The sequence below is a fragment of the Lynx canadensis genome, chromosome B2 (genome assembly GCF_007474595.2).
Source record: "Lynx canadensis isolate LIC74 chromosome B2, mLynCan4.pri.v2, whole genome shotgun sequence".
Classification (NCBI taxonomy): domain Eukaryota; kingdom Metazoa; phylum Chordata; class Mammalia; order Carnivora; family Felidae; genus Lynx; species Lynx canadensis.
Window position 1 is genome coordinate 142,810,615 of NC_044307.1, and position 21,448 is coordinate 142,832,062.

Consider the following 21,448-nt stretch of genomic DNA (forward strand, 5'->3'; position numbering starts at 1 on the left):
TTTTTCAAATTCTTAAACATTCCAAGTAGAAATGGCTAGGCTGTTTACATAAGAGATTTTGTACCTCCTGTAGGTTCTTTTGAGAAAAAGAGTTAAATTGTTGTCAGAAACTATTGAAATGTTCTTGGGCGTAGAAATCACAGTCTTTGCTTTCTGTTCCCTTTTCCTGACACAGTTGGCACACGGTCATTACAATCTGATGAAGGAGAAAATGTCAGGTAAAGACTTTAGTACCTTGGTCAAGCAGATGAGTTACAAAAACGAAAGAAGAAAAACTATAATAAGCCTCAACCTTCACAGAGCAAGCAACTTTCTTTTCATTTTTGTTCCTCATCCCTGGACAAAGTCTTGCCCTGGACGTTTCTAGTTACAAAATTCCTTCCTTCCATCTTTCCTTCCAAGCAGGAGACCATGTATGAGGGGAGAGTGGAATGATAAGTCAGGGCAGGGTAGGCCAGCTGACAACAGAGTGTGCGAGCATGTGAGGGAGGCACGGCGAGAAATCCCGTGTGTGGTGTTACGGGAGCCCTGGAATGCTTCCACTGTCTCTGCTCCAAGGTAACAAGAAGGGCAGTGAGCCCGTGATTCAGGACTCCTCTTACCTGGCAGGCTTCTCAGACTGAGTGGTCTACTCTGACCTGTATTGATTGAGTGTCTCCTTAAGGAACCAGGTGGGCAGCCAGAGCGGTGACCATGAATTGACTTCTGTCGAGCCATCGTATGTCCTTTGTACTCTTGTTTGCTGGTTTGGTAGAGAGCCAGATAGAAAGCAACCTTAATGAGCTAAATGGGTAAGGGGCATTAAGGAATCTACTGAAATCACTGCTTCACTATATACTAACTAATTTGGATGTAAATTTTAAAAAATAAAAAATAAAGTTAAATCAAAAAAAAAAAAAAAACTACAAACCTACAATTACCAACTGGGAGTATATCACTTAATTTTTATATTTACAAAATGCTACAGTTTATTTTTCTCAAATTATTTCAAATTATCATCAAGAAACTAATAAATGAATACTATAAAAATGCAAAAAAAAAAAGCAACCTTAATGAAAGACATGTTCTCCTTTTCATTAATCCTCAGACCTAAATCACTCTCAGTATCCAACCTAGTTTCAGAGGACACAGAAACAGTGGCGTCATTGCCCTTCTCTGCATCTTGTCCCGGCTGCTCCCGTATGGATGCTGTTGCGATGTGTGCAGTGAAGGTTGTCCTTCTCACACCACATCTTGTCTGCTTACTGGGAGACCAGTGAATGAGTCAGATCTCAGCACCCGCACAAGTCCTTGCCCTGTTGTCAGAAGTAGGAGTTTGCTTCTTACTGGTCCAGGTCCCCTCAAGATGTCATATAGAAGAAAATATAGCAAAATATAACAAAACCAGAACCTCTCATTTTGCGGTCAGCGGTTGCAGACTAGTGTTTTTATTTTCTTTAAAAATACTTTTTTAAAAATAACCTTTTATCATTATAGAAGCAGTACATAAACACTGTAGGGAATTGGAAAATTCAGGCTAGCAAAAAGAAAAACGTCACATCCACACCATGCATGACTACCGTTTACACCTTGGTGCATACCTTATTTTCCCTGCGTGAGCATGGTTACCCACGTGCTTACCTGGATGAGACACATTGAGTACCTGCTGTTTGTAACCTTTTAAAGGTTGACGATCCTTTCCTTTTCAGTAAATTTTCATTGGCCATAATATCCAGACCACTTTTAATTTTCCCAGGAGCCCCCAGAATGTCCTTTACAGCTCGTTTATGAACTGGTGTTCAGTGTAGGACCAAGCGTTATGTCTGGTTATGTCCATTATGTCCCTCACATGTGTCCTTTCTTTCCAGCACAATCCCTACTTTTTTATTCTGACTTAGTTTTACTGTAGAATTCCAGTCTTTTGGATTTGTCACATTGTTCCTTTGGTGTCCTTCAAGTTGTTCCTCTATCCTCTGTACTTCTTACAAATTGGAAGTTGTACCTAAAGGCTCAGTGGATTCAAACTGAACATTTGAGACAAGAATATACCCTAGGGATATCCTATATTCATGCTATATCACATCAGAAGACGTAGCGTCTGATCATTGATCACAATGACCTTGGGTCAAGTTGATGACAGTCTTGTGCTTCCACTATCTAGTTACATTGTTCCCTTGTGACCAGAAGGTCATCTCTCTGGTATTAATTCAGTGCTGGTAACCATTCTCCTATTTGTTTACCACCAATGATAAGCCTTGCCTGAATCAGTCAGGCTGTTTCTCCCACACTGTAAGAGGTGGCTTTCTTCTGTAAAATAGCTCTTTTCCTTTACCAGTTGGAGCTAGTTAGCTACCTTGGGAAACAATTTCTGCTGGAATTAGGTATAGATATCTAGTTCCTTCCCTTTAACTCCCAGTTTTCCAGGTAAGAAGTTGTTTTAATAGCTGCCTCAAGTAGTGACAAATGAGTTTTCCCATCTTTATTTTATTTTATTTTTTTTGGTATTGTTGTGGACCCAGCAGTTTACATTGATTCAATGTATTTCCACCAGAGTGGGTTTTTCGTTTTTAGGCTTATAACTGTCACCCCTTGGAAGCCCGTTCAAAATGTTTCCTCTAGCTCATCGATATCTGGAAGCTTTCTTGCTCTTAAATATTGCCAGTTCTGTTATCTATGTCATTACTGGGTCAGCTTTGATTGATTGGTCTTTCTCTTATCTATGGTTCATATTTTTCTGCTGCTTTTCATGCCTGGTGATTTTTTTTTTTTATTGGAAGCCAGACCTTGTGATTTTCACCTTGTTATATGCTGGATATTTTTGTATTCCCATAAATATTTTTGGGTCTTGTTCTGGTATACAGTTAAGTTACTTAGAAATAGTTTAATCCTGTCACATTATTTTTGAGCTTTCTGAAGTGGGACCAGAGCAGCGTTTAATCTGGGGGTATTTTTGCCTGTCCACTGAGGCAAACCCTTCTTAGTAGTGTACCCGATGCCCTGTGACTCGTGAGGTCTTCCAGTCTGGCCGGCGAGAACCATCTGATGCGACAGATTGATACTTCATCCTTGCGTGTGGTCCGCTGCCTAGTATGAGCCCAGGGCCCAGGTCCGCAGATGGTTCTCTGTGCAGCTCTCTTCCTCTTTGGCCCTCCGCTCCAGGCTGCCAGTTCTGTCTTCTCAATTCACAGAGACCACCGGTCTTTGTGTGGGTTCTTCATCCCTAATCCGTGGCTTAGAAAGTCTCTCTAGGCAGGATCAGGTCCTTTATTGTCTGATGCCCAATGATTGGAAAACTGCTTCATATATTTTGTATTTTTTTTAAATAGTTTCAGTTTTAAGTGGGAAACTGGATCATCTTGATGGCCTCCTTTGTATTAATTGATTTCCAAAGTCAAGTTTATCTGTGTCTATAAAATGGAAATAATACCACCACTTACTTAAGAGAGTCCTACCTGGAGAGTGAAAAGTGCATTCTCATAGCACCACGTGAACGTTCTGGTAATGACTTCCCTACTGGATAGTTGCACAGTGGGCTCAAAGCCTGGACACTGGGCTCCACAGTTGTCCTCTTGACAACGATGCCAGTTTGGGCGTCGAGTAGCTTCATAGGAGCGGATCTGTTATGTGTTCCCACAACGACGCTGCGTACTAAGCCAGGAGCGCGCACCGGAGACCTTTGCTCCTGCGTTCAAGGGTTCTGTGCTCTCACCTGGGCTTGCTGGGTTCCATCGTGACTCTGCAGTTCCTTCGTTGTCAGCCGGGTGGCTTCGCTCATCTCACGTGTCTGGTGGCTTTGAAAGCACTGGCTCGGCATCTTGACGTTTTTAACAGCTTGACTTTGCATTTCCTCTGGGGTTTTTCTCGTCGGCTGTATGACCCGCATGCTATTTGTCCCGTTCCTTCTGTGCTGCTTCTGCTTATTTTTAGTGCTTTAGTAATACCGCGATAGGACAACAGTCTCTAGAATATGCACTGAAGACAACCCACTAATACACAGTTGGGGCTTTGCTTTTTGCATGGAATGTCTGGGAATGAGCAGCATGCTAGAATTTTCTGGTGAACTTAGCCTTGCCATGAATTTGCTGTTTCTAGTTAGAAGCTTGGGTGTGCTCTTTCTTTGCCCCGTTTACTGAGCACTTCTTTTGTTTTAAGGTGGATATTTTGGCTCAGATTGGTTGTATTGAAAGTCTCAGCCAGTCACCACCTTCTTCATCTTCTCCTTCTCCTACCATAAATAAGGTAAAATTCAAACTTGAATGCAAGAGGAAATAAACATTTAAAACCTCATGACGTAACCCTTTTCCCCAGGTGAGGCAATGGTTGTAGGTGAAGTATCTCACCGAGGGCCGTCTTGGGGCATGGAGACGTAGGGCGTGGGCTCGGTGGGAACAGGAAGAGCAGCGGGACTGTGCCCCTAGGACAGCTGGTCACTGAGACTTGACCGATGATCTATTCCAGGGGCAGCGAGCACCAGTGAGGGGTTCTCAGTCACGTGGTTGGCGGCGTTAGGGGGTGTTTGGTACCATAAAGGTGGATGAGGAAAAGGATGAAGACCTTGCCCCACAGAGGGAGAGAAGGAGGAAAGCCAGAAGAAAGGAAGGAAGAGGCAGCCCTGCGTTTGAAGCCTTGGCTCAGGAGCAGAACGGGTTGTTTTGGCCAAATGCCTGCGGTCGGGGGTTATTGGGATTGGAGGCAAAAAAGTCAGAGGCCGCGGGGTCATTAAGCCAAGTCTTCGTGGCCAGGTTGTTTGTTCCAGGAGGGGTTGGACTTGGAAGGCTGTGGCATCTAGCACCCAGAAAATGTTTGTGCCGAGCACCCCAAGAATTAAGAGCTGCTGTTGAACTTTTTGGTGAACGGTTTGTCTTCTTCCTCTTTCATTTATGTACCTGAAGCCAACGGATCAATAGCGAGAATAGAAAATATCTTAAGTGGCTGTTATCCCCTCTGAGGGGATGTGCCCCTGAGGCACGATCTGGCAATGAAACCATTGGAAATGCAACTTCCCATCTTTTCCTCTAAAGCGCATGCTAACAGGTGAACCATTCACATGGCGTTTACTCAGCGAATTGCCAGTCTTCACTCTTTTCTATATGTTCTAGCTGAGCTGCCATGTAATAAGGTAACCTCTACTGAGCGCATACCATGGACCAGGTTTTGTGTTATGTGCTCTGTGTGCATCGTTTCATTGAATCCTTTCAAAGCCCCCGTGACGAAGTTCACGTTATTATATCTATCGTATAAGCATGGAAACAAAGAGAGATCATGTAAGTTGCCCAAGTTCATACAGCTAGTACGTGGTAAAGCTGGGCTTCCAACCTAGACAGCTCTCAAAGCCTAAGATCTTAACCGCGATACCCACAAGAAATAGATTCCTACAGTTTCATTAAGGGATTTAAAACTCCCTTAAATGGACCAGTATTGGGGCGCCTGCGTGGCTCAGTCACTTGGGCTTCTGACTTCGACTCAGGTCATGATCTCACAGCTCATGAGTTCAAGCTGCGCACCAGGCTCTGTGCTGACAGCTCGGAGCCTGGAGTCTGCTTCAGATTCTGTGTCTCTGTCTCTCTCTGCCCCTACCCCATTTGTGCTCTGTCTCTCTCAAAAATAAACAAACATTAAAACAAAAACCAGTATTCTTATCCTTGCCCCTTTTTACCCCATATTATTTATTTGGAAGATGCCCAGCTTTCCTCTGGTGATCACGTCCTGAACGCCCATCACTACTCACCCCTGCCTGGCCATTGTGACTCCATTTTATGGTCCTTCTGGCTCTGTCAGCTACAAGCCAGTCTGCTTTCTTAAGAAACTTACCTTACCTTACCTTTCCGTGGATACATTTAAATGTCTCATGACATAAGGCCAATATAAATGGATTTCTCTCCTTGTCTTATGAGGATAAGGTAGCTCTTAAATTTAGATCAGCAAATATGTTGAGTACATTGCTCCTGGCCATAAGAAGCATTTTAATTTCATTGGAGTGGGGGCTGGGAGAGCATCAGACCTATCAGCCAGCTCTAGTGCAAGGCAGATTAAAATGTGTTCATGATAGAGATTCAGGCAAACATGCTTTGGGAGCGTGCTAATTAACAAATAATTTATTGAGAACTCACTACATGCCAGGCCCCATGTTTATAGGCAACAGGAGATCACTGGTGGCCCCATACACCCTACTGGAATTCAGAAGGCAGAATGATTATATGAACAAATTTTGTGTGTTGGATTTTCCAGCATTTTGTTAAAAGTTCACGCATAGAAAAGTTAAATGAATTTCATAGTGAATAATCATGTTTTCACCTTTTAGATTTTACCATTAACATTTTACTATGCTTGCTTTATCAAACACACGTGCCCACCCCTTTGTCCACCTATGCCTGTCTGTCTTCCAGCTTTTCTGCAGGGGGCTGATAACTGCATTTATAACTCGGAAGGCGTTGCTATTTTAAGAGTATGGTAGTGTCACGTGCTGAAAATTATTCATCCTGTGATCAACCACAGCAGGTTGTTTTCCTTGAAAAGACTGAAGTCACTGAACATAAGGGAAATCTGATTTCCTTCTTTGTGAAAAAAAAATGATAATGTTATGAAGATTAGGTGTCTGCCAAGAATAATATGTATTTGCTACAAATGATCAAGAACGTCATGTATTTTTTGAAAAGCCAGTGACAAAAGCATTAAAAAAAAACACATTAACCACTTTAAGTAAAAAAAAAAAAAAAAAAATTTGTGAGTTTTTGCCACTTTATGTAAGACATTTTGAGAATCTTTTGGGGGAAATGTTTTGTTTGTTTGTTTGTTTGTTTTAAAAAGACAGGCCTTGGGGCGCCTGGGTGGCGCAGTCGGTTAAGCGTCCGACTTCAGCCAGGTCACGATCTCGCGGTCCGTGAGTTCGAGCCCCGCGTCAGGCTCTGGGCTGATGGCTCAGAGCCTGGAGCCTGTTTCCCATTCTGTGTCTCCCTCTCTCTCTGCCCCTCCCCCGTTCATGCTCTGTTTCTCTCTGTCCCAAAAATAAATAAACGTTGAAAAAAAAAAATTAAAAAAAAAAAAAAAGACAGGCCTTGGGACATGGGTGGCTCAGTTGGTTACACGTCTGACTCCTGATTCCGGCTCAAGTCATGATCTCAAGGTTCATTAGATAGAGGTCCTAGTGGGGCTCTGTGCTGACAGTGCAGAGCCTACTTGGGATTCTCTCTCTCTCCCTCTCTCTCTCTCTCTCTCTCTGCCCCTCCACTGCTTGTGCTGTCTCTGTCTCAAAATAAATAAAATACATTAAAAAATAGGGGCGCCTGGGTGGCGCAGTCGGTTAAGCGTCCGACTTCAGCCAGGTCACGATCTCGCGGTCCGTGAGTTCGAGCCCCGCGTCAGGCTCTGGGCTGATGGCTCGGAGCCTGGAGCCTGTTTCCGATTCTGTGTCTCCCTCTCTCTCTGCCCCTCCCCCGTTCATGCTCTGTCTCTCTCTGTCCCAAAAATAAATAAACGTTGAAAAAAAAAATTTAAAAAAAAAAATACATTAAAAAATATTAAAAAAAAAAAAAGGCCTTATGCCCATGAATTACTACAGGGAGTGAGCAACTGATATGAAATAACTCCAGTAGAAGACTGACTTTGGGAGAACGTGAGGCCAGCAGGCTCTGAGGCCAGGGTCATACATGGGCCAGGACTTTGACATAATTTGGGAAGCTGAGGAAGAAGGCTTTGTATGCAGATAGAGAGTATAGCGTGAGCGGAGGCGAGACTGCAGGGAAGCTTGGGAACCTGAAGGTCGAAGCATAAAGCAGGTCAGTGGTGAGTAATGAGAATGGGGTTGCGACCAAGGAAAAGTTAAGTCCTGACTGACGGACTGAAGAGCTTGGAATTTACTCCCTGGGCAGAGAGAACTAATGAGGGGTTCTTAATCTTGTGGTTGACAGAGTCGGGAGGTGTTTGGTACCATAAAGAGCAGGGGAGGTATGACCCAGCAATAGCACTGCTAGGAATTTACCCAAGGGATACAGGAGTGCTGATGCAGAGGGGCACTTGTACCCCAATGTTTATAGCAGCACTTTCAACAGTAGCCAAATTATGGAAAGAGCTTACATGTTCATCAACTGATGAATGGATAAAGAAGTTGTGGTTTATATATACAATGGAATACTACTTGGCAATGAGGAAGAATGAAATCCTGCCATTTGCAGCAACGTGGATGGAACTGGAGGGTATTATGCTAAGTGAAATAAGTCAGTCAGAGAAAGACAGATACCATATGTTTTCATTCATATGTAGATCTTGAGAAACTTAACAGAAGACCATGGGAGAAGGGAAGGGGAAAAAAAAGAGTTCCGGAGAGGGAGGAAGGCAAACCATAAGAGACTCTTAAATACAGAGAACAAACTGAGGGTTGATGGGGGTTGGGGGAGAGGGGAAAGTGGGTGGTGGGCATTGAGGAGGGCAGCTGTTGGGATGAGCACTGGGTGTTGTATGGAAACCAATTTGACAATAAATTTCATATTAAAAAAAATCAGTCTCCAAGGCATATTTAATAGAAGAGTCTTGGATATGATACACATTTCTCTCTCAGGAGACAAAACACACTCTTGCTGGCACAGAAGCCTCACTGTTGCATCTTCGTCGGTATACTGGGAATAGTAATACTTGTCATTAGGATTAATAGGTATAATATTCATAAAAAAAAAAAGGGGAGGAAGAGGATAAAGACCTTGCCACGTAGGAGAGAGGGAAGGAAGGCGGGAAGAAAGAGAAGAGGCAGAAGGTTTGAAACCTCGGGTCAGGAGCAGGATGGGTTGTTTGGCCAAATGCCTGTGGTTGGGGGACCCAAGGGGTGTTGGCGATTGAAAGCAGAGACATCAGAGGACAAAGCGTGGGAAGGTGGGTTCAGAGAAAGATGGAAAGAGGCAGACTGTGTGGTATTAGAGGAGGAGCCTGGCGGTCAGTACCGGTCATCTGAGAGAGAAGTCCGTGATAGAGACCGAGAAGTCCGTGATTGAAGCTGGAAAGATTTCCAGTGGGCCAGGTTTTGAAAGATTTATCAGCAGGAGTCACCTTGAAACAGGAAGAGGGAATGTCAGGAAAAATAACAGAGAACAAAGCTAAACAGTTACTAGATTTGCCGACAAGGATTTCACAACACAGGTAGGAGCTAAGATCATCATATGGAACCAAATGATAGATTACTCCAAGCAGTTTATACACAAAGCAGTTTTATATATTTTGGCCATAATTAAACTTTTTTAACATTTCATTGATTTGTTTTTTTAATGAAAGCGTAATTAGCGTAAAGTGTTGTTTTAGTGTCGGGTGTACAGTATAATGATTCAGCAATTCTGTATGTTTCCAGTGCTCATCGTAAGTGACCTCTTGATCCCCTTTACCTCCTGCACCCATCCTCCCCCCCCCCACCTCCCCTCTGGTGACGATCAGTTCTTTGTACTTCGGAGTCTGTTTTTTTGTTTGATTTTTTCCCCCTCTGTTCATTGTTTTTTTTGTTGTTTTTGTTCCCTTAAATTCCACATAGAGTAAATTCATACAGTATTTGTCTTTCTCTGACTGACTTATCTCACTTGGCATTATACTTTCTAGGTCCATCCATGTTGTTCAGATGGCAAGATCATTCTTTTTTATGGCTGAGTAATATTCTCGTGTGTGTGTGTGTGTGTGTGTGTGTGTGTGTGTGTGTGTGTGTGTTCTTTTATCCATTCATCAGTTGATGGACACTTGGGATGCTTCCGTATCTCAGCTATTGTAAATAATGCTTCACTGAACATAGGGGTGCCTGTATCTTTTTGAATTAGTGTTTTTATTTAAACAAAGTAGTTCTAAAAAGAACTGTCTTTTTTTTTAGGATGCTTGCTCTGAACAGTTCACATCTGATTGTTGCCTCACTGTTGATGAAAATCTTTCTTCACTATCATTACAGTCTCAGGGTCATGGCAAAGCTGAGCTCTCACACTTGCTGTCCTACTTTGTAACCCTCTGTTTCTTTTCAGTTCACTTCATGTAGTTGCCATCAGTCTTTCTGAATCTGAGGCCACCTGCCTGGTTTCAAATTCTAGCCTGAGGTTTCCTGGCTGGAAAGAGGTAGAGGCAGAATTTCAGCCCGGCAGCCTGACCAGAACCAATGTCCCTGACCATGCTGCCCTTGGCCTGTCATTCCACGGTGGGGCCTACCCATTCAGGAACTGATAGATATATTAAACAAATGAATGCCTGTACTTACTGCCATCTGACTATCCAAGCTTTCTGTACTTTTTGAAGTTCTTATTCTGAAAATAAAACCTCATAGTTTAGAGGGCACAGAGTATATATGGCCTACTAGAACACCCTCCCTTAAAACCATGGGAGGAAGGGATTCTCTTAAATGAAGTCTGCTTGTCGGGCCCTTTAGCATGACTGCCTTCATTTACAGAATCCACTAGAGTGGCTCTTGAGTATCCCCATGGAAGCTGTGTATTCACAGGTGTATGGATGAAATGTCTTTCTGCTGTTAATATTTGACTTAGAACAAAACCACTAGTAACTTTGTGTTTTTTTCTTGAAAGTATAGGAGGTGTTTGAATGGAATCGTATTTCTGCATGTAAAACATACACTCCATTTTTTATAATGCTTCTGGTGTGTTGGCGGGCAGTTATTCTCCACACCCCCCCCCCACCCCCTGTCAGTAGAGAATTTAAAAAAGGCCAACCAGAGTAGTATTCTAGAATATTAGGTATATTACACAGTTCGGGTAACTTTCTTGCAAATCCCCTCTCTTTCTTTCTTTTTTTTTTTTTTAAACACCAATTTTTTTTATGTGAGAAAAAAGACTCAAGAAAAGTGAAAATTTGCTATTCCATGTTCCTAGATAAACAGATTCAATACTGAAGTTATTTTTTTTTAAGGCACTGTTTTCCCTGAATTTATTTGTAAGTTTAAGGTGATTCAAATGAAAATCAACATGTTTTTCAAAACTTGACATCCTGATGCAAAAGTTTAGATTGTTTTAGTTTTAAAACATTAAGCTGATGCTAAAGTTCGTGTGTAAAAATAAAAGATTTATGATAAAGTACGAGTGGTTTTCTATCTGGTGGGCTCCCAGGTCACTTGGTACTTGTACAGATGGACTCCCAGGGTACAAGAGGGAGCCCAGAGATAGGTCCCAGTCCAGGATGTGATAAAGGTGACATTTCAAATCAGTGAGGGGAAGTTGGATTTTTCATTAAATGGTATCAGACCAACAGACTGACTACAAGATAAAATTAAGTCAGTTGAGCCTGGGTGGCTCAGTCGGTTGAGCGTCCGACTTCGACTCAGGTCATGATCTCGCGGTCTGTGAGTTCAAGCCCCGCGTCAGTCAGTCTCTATGCTGACAGTTCTGAGCCTGAGGCCTGCTTTGGATTCTGTGTCTCCCTCTCTCTCTCTGTCCCTCCCCCACTCATGCTCGCGCTCTCTCTCTCTCTCTCTGTCAAAAATAAACAAACATTAAAAAAAATTTTTTTTAAAAGATAAAATTAAGTCAGATTCCTATATTATTTCCTCCATCAAAGTAAATTCCAAGTCGAAGATTTAAAAGGTGTGTAAACCAAGGAAATAAAACGCACGGCACCATGGCTGCCCCGAGCGGATGGGGCCGTGTGGGAGATGGGCCGCCATTCTCTTACCGTAATACTCCCTGAGATCAGGTGCCATGCGTTGCCTGTTCCAAAGTATATGCTATTGATAATTGAACTATAAAATTACTTAAAGAGAGTACAGGAAAAAACAAAGTTTAAAAATAATTTTGGAGCATGGTAGCCCCCTGTTATGCAAGGCAGAACCCATCAGCAAGTCATAGGAACAGAGGAACATAACCGTACGATCTCTTTGGGAAAGAATTTGACACAGTCTGTCAGCTGAAGAAGCACATTCATTAGCCCAGAAATTAATCTTCTGGGAATTTCACAGAGACGTATGGGACACACGGGAAAAGATGTACAAGCATGTGCATGGTGGGGTTGTTTGCAGTAGCTGAACACTGAAAGTACGACATGTGAGCATCAGCATATGCTGGTTCAACTGGGAGAAAACTGCAGCGGAACTTCCTGGAGCCACGTAGAAGAGCCACGTCACCCATTCGTGCTGATGGACCTCGGAGAACGTTTCAGGCCATTAAATGAAGGAGACAAACACAAGTACAGAACACAAAGTATCATTTGGGCCCACTTGTATGTTGAAAAACAAAAAGGAGGGGTGCCTGGGTGGCTCAGTCAGTTAAGCATCCGACTTCAGCTCAGGTCATCATCTCACGGTTCGTGAGTTCGAGCTCCGTGTCCGGCTCTGTGCTGACCGCTCGGAACCTGGAGCCTGCTTTGGATTCTGTCTGTCTGTCTGTCTGTCTCTCTCTCTCTCTCTCTACCCCTCCCCTGCTCACACTCTGTCTCTCTCTCTCTCTCTCTCTCAAAAATGAATAAACTTTAAAAAAATTTTAAAAACAAAAAGGATCTCTGTGGGTGGGATATTTGATTAAGTATACATAAGGAACTCATTAGTAATAGTTGTCCAGAAACAATGGCAGCTTAAGTGGCAGGTATATTTATTAAATTGCATATCCTTTTATTCTTTTTGAGGTTGTTTGTTTGTTTTTTTTTACTGGGAAGGTGTTACTTTTTCAAATAAAAATAAAAACCTAGTCAAAAATACAACAGATTTGCTCTAAAATTGCTAACGTGAGTAAAACAGAACCTCATCAGCTTGTATAATCTCAAAAACATGATTTAAGTGGGGAAAAAAAAAGAACCTACAAAGAGATACGTACAATGTAATGTTGTGTAGGTCAGTTTTTAAAACATAAGTTATTTACAAGGTAATTAGTAAGTAGTGGAAGTATAAAACCGTGGGCAGAAATGAATACACATTCAGAAAGGTAGTTGCTGGGGGGGGGGTGGCGGGGAGGAGGCGAATGGGGCAGGAGGGACAGGGAAGGAAGAAGAAAGGGAGTAGACAGCCGCTGTGTCTCATAGTTCCTTGTTCCTGGTTGTCAAGTTCCTAAGCAAATATGGCAAAAGGTTAACATCAAAAAAAAAAAAAAAAAAGGTTGATGCTGCTTTTTGTGTTTTCCTCATCTATTTAAATGTCAAATGTATTATTTAGGGGCACCTGGGTGGCTCAGTCAGTGAAGTGTCCAATTTCAGCTCACGTCATGATCTCGCGGTTCGTGGGTTTGTGCCCTGCGTCAGGCTCTGTGCTGACAGCTCGGAGCCTGGAGCCTGCTTCGGATTCTGTGTCTCCTTCTCTGTTTGCCCCTCCCCCACTTGCACTCTGTCTCTCTCTCTCTCAAAAATAAATAAACATTAAAAATAAATGTAAATTATTATTTGAATTTATTTATTTAAATTTAAAATTGTTTTAAATTTATGTCAACTTTTTCAGCACCCCTGTTGTATTCATTATTATGTAATTCCTACTGAATTGAGTAATGTTTTCAAGAAGTCATAGATATTCTTTCTCTTTTTTTTACGCCTAACAACAGGTCAGCAGTGGCAATGACCCCTGGTCAGCCTGGAGTTCTTCCAAATCTGGAAACTGGGACAGCACGGATGGCTGGGGAGCCAAGCCAGAGGGGGCCGCGGCCCAAAGAAACACCTCCAATAACTGGGACACTGCCTTTGGTCACCCCCAGGCCTACCAAGGACCAGGTGAGGAAGAGGGCCCTGCTGGTGATCGGGCCCACCCGTGAGGGGACTAGTGAGAGCATCCGAGTTAAAAATAGAATTTAATCAAAGGAGCGCTCTCAAATGCTCTTACTCACTAATAGCAAACCTAGATTTCTGGAGCCAAATGTGGGTAGTCGTTAATTATACTCTTTAGCTCCGTCTTTGTCATCTGTCATGGAGTCGCGAATGCTTGCAGGGTTTGTAAAGCAGAACAGAATGGCCCAGTGGCTGCTGGAGATGGAAGGGCATGCCTCCTGTTGCCGTTGGCTCGATTGCCACTGCAGGAGACCCAGCTCGTGCTCCTGGTCCCCCAGAGATACAGGAAATCTCAGTTTTTTAATGGCATCTTCCCACTCCAGAATCTTAGCAACTGATACACATTTGCTTTAAAACTTTGGGCCAAAACAACTGCATATACAGAGTGAGTATGATTTGTCACCTGCTGGTTTATAACCTCTGACTTGCCTGTTTTCTTTTTCCTTAACTACTCATTTGACTCCCAGGCCTTAATGGAAATACAGAGGCAAAAGAGGAATTTATAGAAGGGGAAACGATTCAGGAGTTAAGAAAAAGGGTATTTATGTCTTTCTGAAATTAAATAAAAAGAGATCTGCCCCTCGTTATTTTACGGCCCCTGTCTGAGCACGTCACACGGAGTACGAATGTGCTAGTGGCAGGGAACCCATGCGCAGGAAGCACGGGGGTGGCGGGCAGGCTCCTGCTGGCAGCCGGGGCTGGGCTGTTGGCAGGTGCAGGAGACACGGGCTCGGGCTGCGACCCAACAGCTAACTCCTGGCTCTGTACTCGGCCCAGATCCTCCCGGTGCATTCAGTGCCTTTCTTTTTCGTTTTGGCATTTGTCTCTTGGCTTCTCCCATTGGCACCGCTAGGGCAGAGATCCCAGGATACCTGAGGCCCTCAGGGTGGGAGACAGAAGCCCAGACTAGGAGCAGGAAGGAAGGGAAAGCCTGACAGAGGTCACTGTTAGGATATGAGGCTCCTGGTACTGCCACTTTCCTCTTGTTTCTTCTCCATCCCTTCCCCCTCCACTCCCACCCTGCTCCTCTCTCCCTTTCCCAGTGTTATCGTTCATATTAATTTCTTTTCAAAGATCTGTCATTCCCCCCCCGCCCCCCTCCCCCACACTCCCCGGTATTCGTGACTGAGAAGGTATTCGTGACTGAGAAGGTATTCGATGCTTATTTGCAAGTTTATAAGGCGAGATTTATCTGTGTGTGGGCCTTGCCCTGGGTACACACCTCGGAGCCACTCTCAGTCTGCATCTGTCTGGAGTTACTTGGAGGGACAGCCTCGTTTCTCACTTGTCCTTTGCACTAAAAGGCAGAATCCACAATTGGAGCTTTAAACCCAACTAGAGCCTTTGCTCCAGTCTGCATTATAATCCTGTGCTACGCCCTTGTCTCCTGTTCTTTAACTGGTTAACGTAGGTCCTGTCCATAGTTACTCTCAGAAAATTAAGTCATTGCATTTGTGTTTTGCTTTTCTTCCCTGGGGATCTTCTGTGCCCACCCCTAGCAACCGCGGGTGATGACGATGACTGGGACGAAGACTGGGACGACCCCAAGGCGGCCGCCCCCTACTTCAAGGATTCAGAGTCAGCAGAGGCAGGGGCTGCTCAGCGAGGCAACAGCCGGGCTGGTTCCTCCTCTATGAAGCTGCCACTTAACAAGTAGGTGTGAAGGGCGTTGGCACCGTGAACTCCATGCGGAAACAGACAGGAGATCCAAGGAGGCTTTCCTCTTTTCAGCGATCTGAAAGGGGGTGAAGTGTGGGGTGGTGATTTGGATCTCAGCTTTAGCTTCTTTCAAGAAAAAAAAAATTTATTCACTTTAAATATATACATTATATGTGTATATACTATATTTATATATATATTATAAATATATATATATTTAAAGTAAATAAGTTTATTCAGTGTAAAGTGAAATAGTTGTTGTATTTAACATCTGCCAAATACCATCTTTTATCTTTGTCAGCTCTGTGACACATTAAGTTCTTATTGCTGATGTCACAGGAAAGCTAAATGTAATCATATTAATAATAGTAACTCTCTTTTAAATGTTTTACCATTTGTTGATCACTTACTGTGTGCCGGGCATTGTGCAGCGTGGTTTGTACGCACCGTGTGACCCCCATCTCCCTCTGTGGTACGTGTAATCTCTGTTTTTCTGTGGGAAAAACTGCCGCCCAGAGAGGTTAAGGAACTGTCCAAGCTCACACAGGTGCCAAGTGATCTAATCAGGATCCTAGTTGGTCCCTCAGTCTCTCAACTACTTGCCTAATACGTTTCAGGACTTTGTTTTCATGTAGACTTCTCTTAGATTTAAGAAGAAAAAAAAGTGTTGGAACAGTACTTGTAGACACAGTGCCTAACAGGAAAGCATCTGGGAAGGGGGGGAATACGGCCATAGCGCCCTGGGATTTCCTGGGGGAGAGTTCTGGATAAGTCTGTAGTTCACAGTGTAGCTCGAAGGAGACAGAATTTCTGACTTCCAGAAGGATCTTCAAATACTCTTCTTATAGTAGTGTGTTTAATACAGTTTTTCTAAAATTACGACCACTTTTTCTCAATGCTCCAAGTCCATGATTCAAAGCTGCTAGGAAGGAATGTTAATCCGTATCTGGAAAAAGTTGTAAACATAATGTTTGCTGTATTTCTAGATGTCAAGATCTAGGTCTAGATCTGCATATGAGTTGTGCAGGTTCCCCTTAGTATATCTAAGTAGCATCAGATGATTAAATGAGCTGTCTTCTAGCCATTCTTCCTACTTCTCTCTCCAGTTTCTTCCAGTATGTATTTTCAGGCTCCATTGCACACATAATAAACTTAGTCATTCGTATTGACTATGTGCTGTTTCCTTTGGTGGAATAGGAAGTTCTCAGCGTGGTCCACAGTGACATGAATTAGTCTGTTCTTTAAACCTAAATACAAGTGCATTTAAACTTAACCATTTTGTTGCCATGTAAGCCCCCCTTGGACAGTGAGGAAGCACAAACTCTACAACAAATGTGTGGCCGAGTGTGCCTGGCTAGTCAGTGAGGTTCTGTCTCATGCCCGGGTCCCTGTTTCTGTTTGCCCTGGCTCCCCGCTTCCAGGTGATCTTGGGGAAGACGGGTGACCTGTTTGAACCTCCGTTTCCTCATCTCTGAAGTGAAGGGGCTGGCTTTAATTTAAAATGCTCTCTGCTCTAAAATTTCAGTTCAGGTTGAAACCAAATCAGAGGAGTCCTCATTTGCACCTGAACCTCTGAGGCCTCCCTCTCTCTCTCTCTGTCTCTGGTGCTGAGAGCTGTTTAAGATCCTGTGTGTTTTTTTTTATTTAACTTGACTCATGTATGAAGGGCTCACTTATAACAGTTGTAAAACTTTTTAAAGTATTAGCATTTTTCAGGAGTTAATCCATTTTATATGATAGCTGTATTCCAGTCCTGGAACATGAACCTTACACTAGAGAAGGAGAATAGAAATGTAAGTGTACTTGGGCATTATAAGAATCTATCTTGATAACACTCAGAGAATTAGTAAATGGCACTGCTGTTCGGTAAGTATTAAGTGAGTCGGCCCTAGAGTGTTGCTGTGATCCCTAAGAATACCAAAGGAAGTGTGAAATGAGACTCTGCACCCAGAAGCTTACAGTCAAGGAATTGCCACTCTGTGACTTCCTCAATTTTTCCATCAGTATTTTCTAGCGGAAGCATAGGTTGTTTTAATGAAACCGTTCCAGGGGCCCCTGGGTGGCTCAGTCGGTTGAGCATCCAACTTCAGCTCAGGTCATGATCTTGTGGTCCATGAGTTCGAGCTCTGTGTCAGGCTCTGTGCTGACAGTTCGGAACCTGGTGCTGACTTCTGATTCTGTGTCTCTCTTTCTCTCTGCCCCTCCCCTACTCGTGCTCTATCAAAAACAAATAAACATTAAAAAAATTTTTTTTAAATAGAACTATTCCAGATGAGTCCATTAATTCATTAAGTATTTAGTGTATTTTTCCCACAACTCCTCTGGGTCCTGGAAATACAAATACCTTCTCCAAGGTGCTTCCGGCCGGCTGTAATGTGTAAATGGATGATGGCAATTAAGTGTGATAAATCGTATAGCAGAAGTATGCTCAGAATGTTGAAGAAGCACAGAGAGAGCTAGCTGTACCAGAGGCTGTAGGCAATACTTTCAAAGAGATGATGGCATAGTTAGAAATAACTTTAATTTATGAGTATATTTGTGAGGCTCTTTATATAACTCTTACATTTAATTCCCTTATCATCTTAAAAGGCAGGTCATATTGGTCTCATTCTTCACACAAGGAGACGGGAGCTCTAAAGGTCACATAGCTTTTAATTGTTGGAGTTGGAATTCGAACCCAAGGCCATCCAGCTCCTAGACCCCTCTTTGTTCTCTCTTGTATGAGCTATGTTTAAAGGATGTCTTAGGGAAAAGAGGATAGAGGTAGGTCCTTTGAAGATGAAGGAAAAGACAGGCCCCTGAGACCAGCATGTTGGCCTTTAATTTGGTATTTGAGTGAAATAGAGGTAATGTAGTTGTTTTTTTATAGAAATAATACTTCTTTTCCTACTATAGGTATTTTGCTTTCTGAGGGTCTTTTTTTCCTGCTTATTAAAAACATTTCTGAAACCCAAATCAATCTTGCCCTCTTTAGCACTTTGGCGGGCGGGGGAGGGGTGGGGGAGGGGTGCCTGGGTGGCTCAGTCAGTTAAGTGTCCAACTTGAGCTCAGACCATGTCTATCTCACAGTTGGTGAGTTTGAGCCCCACATCGGGCTCGCTGCTGTCTCCATCTCTCTGCCCCTCCCCATCCCCTTTCAAAAATAAACATTAAAAAAAAAAAAACCTCTTAAAATAAAATAAAAATAAAAACAAATCTTTAAAAAAAAAGTAGCACTTTGGATGGCTATATGTTTATTCCAGTGTTTCTCCAATTTTAGAATGTGTGTGGAGTCTCTTTACTAAGGAGACTGGTTTTCTTTTGTGTCCCCTAAACCAGGTCTGAAGATAATCCAGAAGGAAATGGCACAAGTACTTATGGACAGCGACAGCTTCTTTGGGATAATTGTGGCTTCCTTGAGGGAATATGTCAAAAGGCAGCTTTAATTTGGATATAAAAATGCTGGCATGTGGCCACTGGCCCATGCGTTCAACTCAGATGGCTGTTCTCCGTACTTTCTCCTCCTGTGCCCTGGGGGACGTTTTTCTAGGCTGCCCTTCACTCTTTGTGGGGTGATAGAGTGTTTCAGATCCAGTTAAGCAAATAGAGTACCCATAAATATCACACCTTCTGGAGTCAAACTGTTCTCTGACCAGATAAAGCTTAATTAAATGACTAATTGGCCATTGAACAATCTGATTACATTAGGTTTCATTTACCACAGTTTCCTAGTCCTGGTACATCTGAAAGACAGAACAAGGTTAAAACGGTTGTATTAAGTAAATGTGGACAAGAGTTGGAGAGTTGCTCTCAGGAAACACGTAAGACTCACGGGCATTTATCTTCATGATCAGATTTCCCGGATTTGCAAAACCTGGTATGGAACAGTATTTGTTGGCCAAGCAACTAGCAAAACCCAAAGAGAAAATTCCTATCATTGTAAGTTCATTCACTTTTGTTTGCTTGCTTTGTTTGTAATTAAGCTCTTTTATAATGCTTGAAAGCCTAGAGGGTTATTAGTCTTTTGGAAGGTATTTTTAACACATCTAATGCTCCAGGTAACTGACAATATGTATTAGTATTGTAAGAATACTAAAAATATTTAGCATACATTAATGTCTGTCATTATGTTGTTTAGGTATATTTTATTTTTACTTTTAAGACTATTAGTAATTGAACCAGCAGCACCTATAGCATATTTTTGTCCAATAATTTTTTTTCTCTAAAGTGTCTTCAAGTATCTTTTATATACTTTCTACCAGCCCTATATATTTAGCTAATGAATCCTAATCCAGATATTTAGGTCTCTGCCCTGGCAAAATACATGCATATTATCAAAATAAGATGTTCTTTCCACTGCATTGGTAACAGTTAGCTTTTTCTTCCAATAAACCAGCTGTCAGGTCACAATAAGGAGCTAGCAAATAAAAACTGGGAGTTGGTGACCCCAGTAAGAATCTCTCTCCAAGAATAACTTGATTATTACATAACGTGACACGGGCTCTCTGGTTTCACCCAAATGTTGACTGCTGATAGATTTTCTGTCTAAGCATTATCTAACTTCTGGAAAAGAGAACTCTGGCTGTCTTTTGATCCTATGGACTTAACCTAGTAACTGTAGGACAGGGATGGAGGTGGGAGTGGGGGCCTTGGGTGTGATCACCGTAGGCCCAACAATAGGAGGTGGAAACACCTGGTCTCATTCTATAATCTCTGGGTCCTGGGAAACTTGATAGAACTGCAAAACTGATCATTGGATTTATTTTTATTGTGTTCCTACATCTTTGAAAAGCTTGAAATCCTAGAAACTCAAGAAAGAAGGGCTGCAACCAAGAGCCCCTTTTATCCCTTTCCCGCAAAGCAAATTTGGGGTAATTACCTTCTGAGTGGTTAGAGATTATTTTAATTTTTAAATTTTTTCTTCAGATTTTTTTATGTAACTTCTGAACATACATTATTTTGTTCTTTTCGTTAAATTGAAAACTCCACAGGACTGGAGCCCACGGCCCTGCCCCTCAGATCCTCAAAAGGGACTTTATCGCAAGCCCAGAAGGGTTGGAATGGAGCTGAGGGACCCATAGGTTGTAGGTAGAAACGGCCCCTGAACCCTGTAGGCGGGCCTGCCCAGGCAGGCTCCTGGCATGAAAAGGGAAGCCGAGGAAAAATGCCTTCAAGTCTTCAGAAAACCGAGAGAAAGCAGAGATGTGGTTCTTTGCTTTTGAGGCACAGCAACTCTACCCACTAAGAAAATTAAAAGCCCCTAGATATTGGGCCCTAGTTGATTGGAGTTACCTCTCGGTCTCAGTCACTGAGAGACGCTCCCCAGAGGCCCCTGCTCCACAGCTTTCAGAGAGTTTTCTGGATCTGAGCTCCCTCTCAAGGAGTCATGGTAGCCCCTTGTCAAGGTCTTCCGTTTAGTCCTCCAGTAAGATTGTTTGGGCCCTGGTCACCTTCCTGACCTCATAACCTCTGAACTTTGATACACCACCCCACTTTTTCCTCCTTCCACCTTTAGAAAGAATTAGGACTGAACATGCAGAACATGAGAGTGAGCCTTGAAAGAATTTGATGGCAGTTTGATGTTGTTGAGACATCCAGGTGTGTAATTTCGTATTTCACAAAACCATCAGTCTGTGACAGGTCGGAAATGTTTTAAAACTAGCCCGTCAACACATACGACTAGGACCACTGAACGGGAGAGAGGAAAACTGTTCCATCCTGCCCTCCCCCAGGAGAGGGAGGCGGACATCTCTCCTCCGTGGCCTGAGATGCCCACATGGGGAGCAGAAGGGTTTGTCTGGCAAGTGTGTTCTTTAATACATAATCTTATCAGGAACAGGGAGCGTTTACATAATTTCTCAGAGAAGAGCAAGAATGACCCTCCAAAGGACCTCCAGTCCTCTAGTCCTAAAAAGAATCCTTTAATGACTTATATCTAGCATATTGACTATTTTTGCATGTAACAAAATCACCTCTCCCTGGAACATTGTGTAGGTTGGAGATTATGGCCCAATGTGGGTTTATCCTACCTCTACGTTTGACTGTGTGGTAGCAGATCCCAGGAAAGGCTCCAAAATGTATGGTCTGAAGAGCTACATTGAATATCAGCTAACACCTACTGTGAGTATCTGAG

At 42.9% G+C, this 21,448-nt stretch overlaps 1 protein-coding gene across 1 annotated transcript in view; it reads left to right on the forward strand.

Annotated features, from left to right (window-relative positions):
* SNX9 (sorting nexin 9) overlaps window positions 1–21,448 on the forward strand; it is a 125,216-nt gene that overhangs the window by 69,809 nt on the left and 33,959 nt on the right. The window contains exons 5-8 of the mRNA XM_030316683.1: window positions 13,458–13,623; window positions 15,177–15,330; window positions 19,170–19,254; window positions 21,310–21,435. Of these exons, the coding sequence (XP_030172543.1) occupies window positions 13,458–13,623; window positions 15,177–15,330; window positions 19,170–19,254; window positions 21,310–21,435 (531 nt within the window). The remainder of the gene's footprint in view (window positions 1–13,457; window positions 13,624–15,176; window positions 15,331–19,169; window positions 19,255–21,309; window positions 21,436–21,448) is intronic.